The 12,692-nt window shown below is 41.5% G+C and overlaps 1 protein-coding gene across 1 annotated transcript in view; it reads right to left on the minus strand.

Annotated features, from left to right (window-relative positions):
* slc4a1ap (solute carrier family 4 member 1 adaptor protein) overlaps positions 1 to 12,692 on the minus strand; it is a 149,723-nt gene that overhangs the window by 73,140 nt on the left and 63,891 nt on the right. Inside the window, exon 7 of the mRNA XM_060849116.1 lies at positions 2,622 to 2,782. Within this exon, the coding sequence (XP_060705099.1) occupies positions 2,622 to 2,782 (161 nt within the window). The remainder of the gene's footprint in view (positions 1 to 2,621; positions 2,783 to 12,692) is intronic.

Below are 12,692 nucleotides of genomic sequence, written 5' to 3' on the forward strand. Positions count from 1 at the left end.
AGAAGTGATTACATGCACAGAATGATTTTGTTGGAGAACACAATTGCCCAAAACCAATGGATGTGCAGCACAAATGACAAGGTGTTTTTAAAAATAAAATTGCTTGACTGAGAAGCTGGAGAAACAAGAGCAGTCCTCTTAAACTATTTTCAATGCAGTTTATACTGGAAACAATATTCCACCCAATATAGCTCTTCTCTTCTCCTTGTAAAGGACCTCTTAAGCCCAAATGATTATTACTGAATTCCTCACCCACCACCCATAATCAACTATTACCATATCGCACGCCCCAATTTCTAGCCATAATTATCTGAATTGGAAGCAGGTGTACTATTAAATTGGTCAACCTGACATTTAGTGGGGATAAAATCCATAATACATTTACAGGAGTAATTCAGATTGAAGTTGTTCCTTTAATGGCTCAATTCTTGAAGACCTAGTCATACTCAAATAATTCTTTCTGATAAGATTTGTCTGGAATTTTGTATAAAGAAGAATACGGAGTGTCATGTCAGACTGTAAGAATCCCTGTTGCCACCACTGGGTAGCACAGCTAAATCTAAGGTCATTTTAGAACTTCTAAATGTAAATACTGTGAAATGTCTCCTTCTCGCCCCCATTAATTTTCTCTCCACTTGCTAGTTCTACAGGTTCCAATATCTCTTCCAAAGGGTATTGGTTTAGCATAAATCTGGATGGACAGCGAACTGATTGAACTGGTGAAATTGAAAATGAATAACAAACTACCTTCACCCAAAATTTGTATATGCACAACTCCAGCAGGTGGTGCTAGTTAGTAACCAGGGATTGGAATCCAGACTGATGGCCTCAGTGGCTTGATGGACAAGGCATCGGCTTACTAAGCTAGTGATTGTTGGTTCAAGTCCCATGTGGGATGCAGTGAGTATTGAGCACATTTGTGGTGCAATGGTAGTATCCCTAACTTTGAACCAAGAGGCTCAGGTTCAAGTCCCACCTGTTCCAGAGTTCTGTAATAACATCGCTGATCAGGTTGATTAAAATAAATTGAAAACCAGACTGGAAAACCCATGTGGTGCCATAGTACTCTACCCCTGAGCCTAAAGGCCTGGGTTCAAGTCCCACCTGTTTCAGAAGTTTGCCATAACATCTCTGAATGGGTTGATTTCTGATCTAGAGATGAGCCAAAACATACCTGAAATCAAGACTGACATTTCACAGTAACTGCAGAGCTACAAGATCAGTTAATGGGTTCATATTACAGTCTAGTAGTGTCCATACCTTCAGTCTAGTAGACCTGGGTTGATAGTCTATTTGCATTTCTCAACAGGTTGATTTGAAAAAAAAATCAAAATTAGCTAACTGAGCATTGGCCAGGCCAGCAGGTCCACGGCAGGGGGTTCCCACATATGAATTCCATAGAGAACTACTGACATGATTTATTATGGTTCCTCTTGGATTTGTGCTCACTTTGAATTATTTTCATCAATTTATTTCACTTGTTAGGTCAGCATTTACTGCCATTCCTAAAAACAGTTAAGATTCAACCACATTGGTCTGCGTTACAAGTCAAATGCAGTCAGACCAGGTAAGGATGGGAAATTTCATTCTCTGAAAGAGATTAGTGAACCAAATGGACTTTTATGACAATTGACAGTGATTGCACGGTTACCACGTGGCTAGCTTTTAATTCCACGTGATTTTGTCCTCTAGGCCTCTATTTATAAAGCCAAGGGTCCTGAAATCCTTTAAAAACAACCTCCTTTGCATGTTCTGCCACCTTCAAAAACTACATTTCTGCAACTCTTTTAAAATTGCACGCTTTAATTTATATTTCCTCTCCTTCCTTCAAACAGTCAGATAATAACAAAACACAAGATTTATCTCTAAATAGTCTCAATGACTGATATCAATGAATAAATCTATAAATACATTGATGAATGATTTCTTCAAGCAAAAAGTTATCAACTACATGGAGAGGTAAGGAGAAAACATCCCATAATGTTTTGAATAATGTAGATACTGTGTTTTTTTTCAGATTAGATTAGACTTACAGTGTGGAAACAGGCCCTTCGGCCCAACAAGTCCACACCGACCCGCCAATGCGCAATCCACCCATACCCCTACATTTACCCCTAACACTACGGGCAATTTAGCTTGGCCAATTCACCTGACACGCACATCTTTGTGACTGTGGGAGGAAACCGGAGCACCCGGAGGAAACCCACGCAGACACGGGGAGAACGTGCAAACTCCACACAGTCAGTCGCCTGAGTCGGGAATTGAACCCGGGTCTACAGGCGCTGTGAGGCAGCAGTGCTAACCACTGTGCCACCGTGCCGCCAGTGTATAAGGGAATTGGAGTCTCTTTCTGGATGAATGAAAGAAGATTAATGAAAGTCTTTCTACTTTTTGCTACAGGATAATCTTATCTATTACCCAAAGGGAGGTGTCACTATTGCTGCAACAAACTCAGTGCTATGGTTGTACAATATAACCTGAAAGCAATGTTTCCCATTATTCTTTTCTCCTACCTACCAAATAGGAAACATACTTTTCATGGAGGCCTTGAATGTCCATGAGACAGTTATGTTCTTTCTACAGTGAGCATATAACTGCAAATAAAACTTTAAAATTCTTACCAAGGAGTCATAAGTTTCCACTTTCTCCTCTACTTTTCCTGCTTTCTTCATTCTGTTCAGCCTTTTCTTTTCAATAGCTCCTGTCCGATCTAAGAAAGTATCTTCGTCACTGTCATAGAAGTCCTCGGCTTCCCAGTTTTTGGATTTTCGCTTCCGAGAGACTGGTAAGGAAATAAATAGTCAGGCTTTTTTTAAAAGGTGGCCGTTTACAATTACAGACCTTTCAACTAATGATGAAAGTCCCTCCTACCTATCAAAGTTATGTCAATGTGCGCGTGTTGTCGTGCTGTAGTGTCTGTGAATAGGGTTCTAACAGTTCATCAGCAAATTGGAAACCAGAGTCCTTTCTGCTGATTACAGCATGCTGAGCAATGTCCAACAGTTCAGTTGTTTTTGCTGACCCTTTACCCAGAGATGACAGCTGAATATCACTAAATCTCCCTATTTAAAATGCGTTAACCTTGCTGCTCACAATACGCTAATACTCCAATTCCAAATGAGTGCATAATGACATGGTTCGTTTCAAGAAGATCACAGCGGTGTTATGGCAATGTCACTGCTTTAATAATCCAGAAGCTCAGACTAATGTTTGGGGTCATGCGTTCAAATCCTTTGTAAGACCCATCTGGTGCATTAATCTCCTTTAGCAAAGGAAATCTGCCATCCTTCACTGTTCTGGCCAACACATGGCAGTGGCTAATTACCATATCATAATGGAAGAAAGCTGGAAGTTTTTGCTGCAAACGTTTCGTTCCCTGGCTAGGGAACATCATCAGTGCTGTTGGAGCCTCGTGTGAAGCGCTGCTTTGATGTTTCTTCCGGTATTTATATTGGTTTGTTCTTGCCGCTTCCGGGTGTCAGTTTCAGCTGCAGTGATTTGTATGTGGGGTCCAGGTCGATGTGTCTGTTGATGGATGTTCTTGCCGTTTCCGGGTGTCAGTTTCAGCTGTAGTGGTTTGTATATGGTGTCCAGGTCAATGTGTCTGTTGATGGAGTTTGGGGATGAATGCCATGCTTCTAGGAATTCTCTGGCTGTTCTCTGTCTGGCTTGTCCTATGATAGTGGTGTTTTCCCAGTCAAATTCATGTTGCTGGTTGTCTGAGTGTATGGCTACTAGAGATAGCTGGTCGTGTCGTTTTGTGGCTAGCTGATGTTCATGGATGCGGATTGTTAGCTGTCTTCCTGTTTGTCCTATATAGTGTTTTGTGCAGTCCTTGCAAGGTATTTTGTAAACTACGTTAGTTTGGCTCATGCTGGGTATTGGGTCCTTTGTTCTAGTGAGTTGTTGTCTGAGCGTGGATGTTGGCTTGTGTGCTGTTATGAGTCCTAAGGGTCGCAGTAGTCTGGCTGTCAGTTCTGAGACGCTCCTGACGTATGGTAGAGTGGCTAGTCCTTTTGGTTGTGGTATATCCTCATTCCTCGGTCTATCTCTTAGGCATCTGGTGATAAAGTTGCGTGGGTATCCGTTTTTGGTGAATACCTTGTATAGATGTTCCTCTTCCTCTTTTCGCAGTTCTGGTGTACTGCAGTGTGTTGTGGCCCTTTTGAATAGTGTCCTGATGCAGCTTCGTTTGTGTGTGTTGGGGTGGTTACTTTCATAGTTTAAGACTTGGTCTGTGTGTGTTGATTTCCTGTGTACCCTTGTGGTGAATTCTCCGTTGGGTGTTCTCTCTACTAACATGTCTAGGAATGGGAGTTGGCTATCCTTTTCCTCTTCTCGTGTGAATCGGATTCCTGTGAGTGTGGCGTTGATGATTCGGTGTGTTTTTTCTATATCTGTGTTTTTGATGATTACAAAGGTGTCATCAACATATCTGATCCAGAGTTTGGGTTGGATTTGTGGTATGGCTGTATATTCTAACCTTTGCATAACTGCTTCTGCTATGAGTCCCGAGATTGGTGATCCCATGGGTGTTCCGTTGATTTGTTCGTATATCTGATTGTTGAATGTAAAGTGTGTGGTGAGGCACAGGTCCAGTAGTTTAAGTATGCCGTCCTTGTTGATAGGTTCGGCCTCCTGTGTTCTGTTATATATGTCCAGTAGGTTGGCTATTGTTTCTCTGGCTAGGGTTTTGTCAATTGAAGTGAACAGTGCCGTCACGTCGAATGATACCATGGTTTCTTCTTTGTCTATGTGTGTATTCCTGATGACGTCCAAGAATTCCTGTGTTGATTGTATGGAGTGTTTGGATCCGCTGACTAGGTGTTTCAGTTTTTGTTGTAGTTCTTTGGCCAGTTTGTATGCTGGTGTCCCTGGTAGTGATACTATGGGTCGGAGTGGGATGTCTGGTTTGTGTACTTTGGGTAGTCCATAGAATCTGGGGGTGTTATTGTTTTCAGGTTTCATTCTTTGCTGGTCCGCTTTGGTTATCTGTCCGTTTTTTTGTAGATTCCTTAGTGTGTTGTTTACTCTATTGGTGAGTTGTGGTGTGGGGTCGGAATCCTTCATTTGGTAGGTGTTGGTGTCTGCGAGTAGTTGCTGTGCTTTACTGATGTAGTCTGATTTATCTAGGATGACCGTCATTCTGCCTTTATCTGCCGGTAGTATGATTATGTTCTTGTCATTTTTTTTTCATACTACCGGCAGATAAAGGCAGAATGACGGTCATCCTAGACAAATCAGACTACATCAGTAAAGCACAGCAACTACTCGCAGACACCAACACCTACCAAATGAAGGATTCCGACCCCACACCACAACTCACCAATAGAGTAAACAACACACTAAGGAATCTACAAAAAAACGGACAGATAACCAAAGCGGACCAGCAAAGAATGAAACCTGAAAACAATAACACCCCAGATTCTATGGACTACCCAAAGTACACAAACCAGACATCCCACTCCGACCCATAGTATCACTACCAGGGACACCAGCATACAAACTGGCCAAAGAACTACAACAAAAACTGAAACACCTAGTCAGCGGATCCAAACACTCCATACAATCAACACAGGAATTCTTGGACGTCATCAGGAATACACACATAGACAAAGAAGAAACCATGGTATCATTCGACGTGACGGCACTGTTCACTTCAATTGACAAAACCCTAGCCAGAGAAACAATAGCCAACCTACTGGACATACATAACAGAACACAGGAGGCCGAACCTATCAACAAGGACGGCATACTTAAACTACTGGACCTGTGCCTCACCACACACTTTACATTCAACAATCAGATATACGAACAAATCAACGGAACACCCATGGGATCACCAATCTCGGGACTCATAGCAGAAGCAGTTATGCAAAGGTTAGAATATACAGCCATACCACAAATCCAACCCAAACTCTGGATCAGATATGTTGATGACACCTTTGTAATCATCAAAAACACAGATATAGAAAAAACACACCGAATCATCAACGCCACACTCACAGGAATCCGATTCACACGAGAAGAGGAAAAGGATAGCCAACTCCCATTCCTAGACGTGTTAGTAGAGAGAACACCCAACGGAGAATTCACCACAAGGGTACACAGGAAACCAACACACACAGACCAAGTCTTAAACTATGAAAGTAACCACCCCAACACACACAAACGAAGCTGCATCAGGACACTATTCAAAAGGGCCACAACACACTGCAGTACACCAGAACTGCGAAAAGAGGAAGAGGAACATCTATACAAGGTATTCACCAAAAACGGATACCCACGCAACTTTATCACCAGATGCCTAAGAGATAGACCGAGGAATGAGGATATACCACAACCAAAAGGACTAGCCACTCTACCATACGTCAGGAGCATCTCAGAACTGACAGCCAGACTACTGCGACCCTTAGGACTCATAACAGCACACAAGCCAACATCCACGCTCAGACAACAACTCACTAGAACAAAGGACCCAATACCCAGCATGAGCCAAACTAACGTAGTTTACAAAATACCTTGCAAGGACTGCACAAAACACTATATAGGACAAACAGGAAGACAGCTAACAATCCGCATCCATGAACATCAGCTAGCCACAAAACGACACGACCAGCTATCTCTAGTAGCCATACACTCAGACAACCAGCAACATGAATTTGACTGGGAAAACACCACTATCATAGGACAAGCCAGACAGAGAACAGCCAGAGAATTCCTAGAAGCATGGCATTCATCCCCAAACTCCATCAACAGACACATTGACCTGGACACCATATACAAACCACTACAGCTGAAACTGACACCCGGAAGCGACAAGAACAAACCAATATAAATACCGGAAGAAACATCAAAGCAGCGCTTCACACGAGGCTCCAACAGCACTGATGATGTTCCCTAGCCAGGGAACGAAACGTTTGCAGCAAAAACTTCCAGCTCGGCGAACAGAACCACAACAACGGATACCCGAGCTACAAATCTTCAATCAGATTTTAAATAATGGAAGAAAGTTTTCATTCATTCTTTAGGAGTCATGGGTGAAAATATCTTGGTTTGCATTCTGTGATTCAAGATCGACAATGCATTGGACACAACAGTGTCCATTTGTGCCTCCTGACATAGAATGAATCAAACTACAGTACTAATAAATGAGAATCATTATTTTTAGACTGTTATGGTGATTTACTTAAGCAAACTTAATGTGCAAATAGGGCAACATTGTGCACCAAGCTGCATTCTGCAAAATATCCAGTGGGTAATCAGTAGGGTGGTTAATGAGTGTACAATTTTTAAAAAATATTCACTTGTGGGATATGCTTATTGCTGGCTGGGTCAGCATTTATTGCACCTCCTTAGTTGTTCTTGAGAAGGTGGTGCGAGCTGCCTTCTTGAACTGCTGTAGTCCATGTGCTGTAGGTAGACTCAAGCCATTAGGGAGGAAATTCCTGGATTTTGACCTAGGTACACTGAAAATACACAGTGATATGTTTCCAAGTCAGGATAGTGAGTGGCTTGAGGGGAACTCATAAGTGGTGGAGTTCTCATGTACTTGCTGTCCTTGTCCTCCTGGAAGGCAGTGGTTTTGGTTTGGAAGGGAATGTCTAAGAATCTCTACAGTCCATCTTGTAGATGGCAACATTGCTGATACTGAGTGTCAGTGGTGGAGAGACTGGATGTTTGTGGATGCGGTTCCAATCAACTAGGTTCATTGTCCTGGATGGTGTCAAGCTTTTTGAGTGTTATTGGAGCTGGACTCATTTTGAAAGGTAGAGAGTATTTCAATACAAGAATTGCGCCCATTACAAATTGTTGTCAGACTCGAGAGAGTCAGGAGGGGATTTACTCACTGCAATATTCCTAGATTGAGCTGTTTTTGTAGCTAGAATATTTATCTGGCTGCTTCAATTCAGTTTCTGGTCAATGATAGCTCCCAAGATGTTGATAGTGGGAGATTTTGTGGTAATAATAGCACTAGTGTTAGATTTTCTTTTATTGATGATGATCATTGCCTGCTAAATTTCTGACTCTGGAATTACTTGCCACTTTTCAGCCTACACCTGAAAATTGCCCAGATCTTGCTGCAGTTGGACATGAACTACTTCAATATCTGAGGAGTCATGAATGGTACTGAGTAGAGTGCAATCAGCAAACAATACCATTTCTGACCTTATGATGGAGGGAAGTTCATTGATGAAGCAGCTAATGATGACTGGGCTAAGGAAACTACCATAAACTTAGTAAACTGAAAAGGATGTAAAAAGAGTTACAAAAATGTTACTGAGACAAGGTTTGAGTTATAAAGACAGGCTGGATTGAATGGAACTTTTTCTCTGGACATAGGTGGCTAAGGGATGACCTATTAGAGGTTTATAAAATCACAAGGGACATAGATAAGGTGAACTGCCAATATCATTCCCTCGGTTAGGGGTCTCCATAACTAGAGGGCATAGGTTTAAGATAAGAGGGGAAAGATATTAGAAGGACATGTGGGGAAACTTTTTTGCACAGTATATTTGGTACAAGCTGCCAGAGGAAGTGGTTGAGGTGAGTACAATTACAACTTTAAAAGGCATTTGAACAGGTAAATGTTTAGGTAAGGTTTAAAGAAATAAGAGTCAAACGCATGGAAATGGAACTAGTTCAGTTCAGCAAATCTAGTCAGCATGGGCAAGTTGGGGCCGAAGGGCCTGTTTCTATGCTATATGACTCTATAACTCCTGCAGAAATGCCCTGGAACTGAGATGACTGATGTCCAACAATCGTAACCATCTTATTAAGTATCATGCATGACTCAAAACAGCAAAGAATTTCTTCCTGGATTCCCATTGACTCCACTTTTGCTAGGGCTCCTTAATGCCACACTTGGTCAAAGGCAGCCTTGATGTCAAGGACAATCATTTTCACCTCACTTCTGAAATCCAGCTCTTTTGTCCATGTTTGAATCAAAGCTGTGATGAGTGACCCTGACGGAACCAAAACTGGGTGTCATCAAGCAGGTTACTGCTGAACAGGTGCTGCTTGATTAGCACTGCTGATGACACCTTCAGTCACACTATTGAGGATCGGAAGACCGATGGGGCAGTAATTAGCCTAATTGGATTGTCCTACTTTGTATGTGCACATCATACCCGGGCAATTTTCCACCGTCAGGTAGATGCTATTGTTGTAGCTGTACTGGGACACTGGAAGACTGGGAACCTCTGGAGTAGGCCGAGATGTATCATTTACTAGCACTCCTCGCTAAAAATTGTTATTAATGTAGAGAAAACTAATAGAGACTCCACTCTACACAAAAGCACCATTCAGTTCACTGCAGGCTCAAAAGGAAACAAAGGGGTCAACACAGTTTCACAAAGCAATAACATTCCAACCAGTTGATATATAGTTTAGGAGATTAAGCACATAATTACCAAATGGCCATTCCTCTCATCTTGGTTTTAGAAAGCTCTAGGCCTTAGAAAATGATTGTTCGAGAGAGATTAATCATTACGTGTATCAAGGCCCATTGGGATTCTAACTTTGTCAATCCTGAAGCATGATGCCTGACCAGATCCAAATATAGTGATTGACATAGTAAGGGAAAAACCAAGCACTAGTAAAACAAGTCAAAAGTTAGAATGGAAACAAACATCAGACTTTGCAATATAGAGATTACCTCACTTATGTGCAAATGAAACAAGGGTGACGTGAGAAAAATAAATTTCACACAGCAAACAGTTAGATTATGAAATGCACTGCCTAGAAATATGGTGGATACAAGTTAAGTGGGGGTATTCAAGAAAGCATTGGATAATTATGGTGCGCAGGGGTATAGGGAAAAAGAAGATAAGCACTAGGTAACAAAAGCAGTAGTCACAACAGACTGAATGGGCTCCTTTTGTGCTGCAACAATTCTGTGATTCTTCTGAGATTGTTTGATTGTCAAATGTACAAAGCTTATTGGGTTGGAATTACTTCAAAACTGAACATTGATGAGCATAACCTTCAATATAGGGAGTTGAAAGACTGACTCAAAATGGATTATCCAGGTTGAATTATTAATCCAATGTGATTCAATTAGATTCCCCACAGTATGAAACAGGCCCTTCAGCCCAACAAGCCCATATCGACCCTCCGACGAGTAACCCACCCAGACCCATTCCCCTACCCTATATTAACCTCTGACTAATGCACCTAATACTATAAGCAATTTAGCATGGCCAATTCACCTGATCTGCACATCTTTGGACTGTGGGAGGAAACTGGAGCACCTGGAGGAAACCCACGCAGACACGGGGAGAATTTACAAACTCCAACACAGACAGTCGCCAGAGGCAGGAATCGAACCTGCATCCCTGGCATCGTAAGGCAGCAGTGCTAACTACTCAGACACCGTGCCACCCCAAATGGGCAATATATGTAGTATGCACATTGGAAACTGGATTTAAAGCAAAGAGGTGGACAAATACTTACAATTTAAATATTTGGCGAGTGAGGAACACATGAAACAGGTTATCCAAACAGACAGTGCAGTTGGAAAAGCATCAAAGATTTCAAGACTAGACAGACATTTGGTAATTGGTACTGGAGAATAAATTTGGGTTTGGCTGCAAAGCAGTCTGAGTAATCTATATAATTTTTCTACATAGCCACCCCATTCTAACCCCAGGTATTTCCTACCAATGACCATTGATGTTTGACTCATTGATTTTCACCCAATGCAGGGTCATGCACAGATCAGCAATCTAAGATGCAGCAACAGCTGGTACGGCTCTCGGTTACTCTTGCCAGGGGATCTGCTGTCATGCAATGCTGCACTCATCTGCTTTGCGTCATCCTCACATCCATTGTAGGCCATCTGCAACCAGTCTGTGACATCCAACAACCCTTTCTCTGCCTTGTTCTCTTGAAGAGATCTCTGTAGTTTTTCCAATTTGGTTAAATGGGACAAATACTGTCATTTTCTTTCCTGGTTGATACATTCAAAGATTATTTTGATCTTGTAATCAAGTGCCCCTTCATTGTCTTTAGTCTGTATTTGGAATTTTTAGAATGTATTTACATTTCACAGGCTTTTATTTTCTTACACAGATTTTTAAGTATCGTTCAGATTTCTGCATCACAAAATAGATCAAATGAAATATCTTATGCACCTTTTTTCTTGTTAAAAGCACCAATCCAATACTGTATTACTTATTGCAAAAAATGAAACAAACTAATCTATGGGAATAAAAGAAGATTTTTAAAAATTGTTGCGCTCCTTACAACTATTTCTTAATAATTTCTTAAAACAGACAACACTGAAGGTACCTACTCCAAATAACTTGGAGGACCATCACTCTTACTCCAATAGGATGTTAAGACGTATTGTATAAACCATGCTGATCGGCTTAAATAAATCAAAAAAATTTATGAAGTAGAGTCATGGAGATGCACAACGTGGAAACAGACCCTTCGGTCCAACTTGTCCATGCCGACCACATATCCTAATTTGACCTCGTCCCATTTGCCACCATCGTATCCCTCTCAATCATTCCTATTCATAAATCCATCAAATGCCTTTTAAATGTTGTAATTGTACAACCCCCCTCACTTTCTCTGGCAGATCATCCCATGCATCCACCACCCTTTGCGTGAAAAAGTTGTCCCTTCAGTCCATTTTAAATCTTACCCCTCTCACCTTAAACCTATGCCCTCTAGTTGGAGACTACCCTACCCTGGGTAAAAGAACTTGGCTATTCACCCTATCCATGCCCCTCATGACTTGATAAACCTTTATCACGTCACCCTTCAGTCTCTGACACTCCAAAGGAAAATTGCCCCCGTCTATTCAGCCTCTCCCTATAGCTCAAACCCTCCAATTCCAGCAAAATCCTTGCAAATCTTTACTGAACTCTTTCAAGCTTCACAACATCTTTCTGACAGCGTAGAGACCCAAACTGAATGCAGTATTCCAAGTGTTGCTTAACCAATGTCCTGTACAAGTGCAACATTACCTCCCAACTCCTTTACTCAATGCACTGACCTAGACAAGCATACCAAACACCTTCTTCACTACCCTGTCTACTTGTGACACCACTTTCAAGAAACTATGAATATGCAAGGACCCTTTGTTCAGCAACACTCCTCAGGATCATACCATTAATTCCTACCCTGACTTGCCCGACCAAAATGCAACTCGTCACATTTATCTAAGTTAACTGCCATCTGCCACCCCTTGGCCCACCTGATCAAGGTCTTCTTGTATTCTGAGGTAACCTTCTTCACTACCTAAAACTGGAGATGAAGCAACACAAATAAGTTTTCACAGCCTGCTGATATGGACATTAACGGGAGGTTTAATCTGTTTATTTTCATTTTGGGGAAGTAGTTGGTTTTGTTTTTTTTTACAAACAGCAGCAAAAACTGAACAATGGAAATCTGAATAAAAATCAAGAGTGCTGGAAATGTACAGTAGGTCAGTCATCATCTCAGAAAGAAAGACTGATTGAACCTGAAGCAGTGACCAGAATTTGATCATTCTGATAATGCATTATTGCTGTTTTACCCATTCAGAATGGATATTTCTTCCTCCTGACATTTCTTTAAACTGAATCAAACAGATTAATTTAAACATTTGTTCAATATGTTACATTGCTCAGGTTTACAGTCTAGTGAACACCATGCTCACCTGCTGTCAGTATTCTCTCTAGCTCTTCCCTCCCGCTAAA

This window comes from Hemiscyllium ocellatum, chromosome 3, assembly GCF_020745735.1.
Source record: "Hemiscyllium ocellatum isolate sHemOce1 chromosome 3, sHemOce1.pat.X.cur, whole genome shotgun sequence".
In the NCBI taxonomy this organism is placed as follows: Eukaryota; Metazoa; Chordata; class Chondrichthyes; order Orectolobiformes; family Hemiscylliidae; genus Hemiscyllium; species Hemiscyllium ocellatum.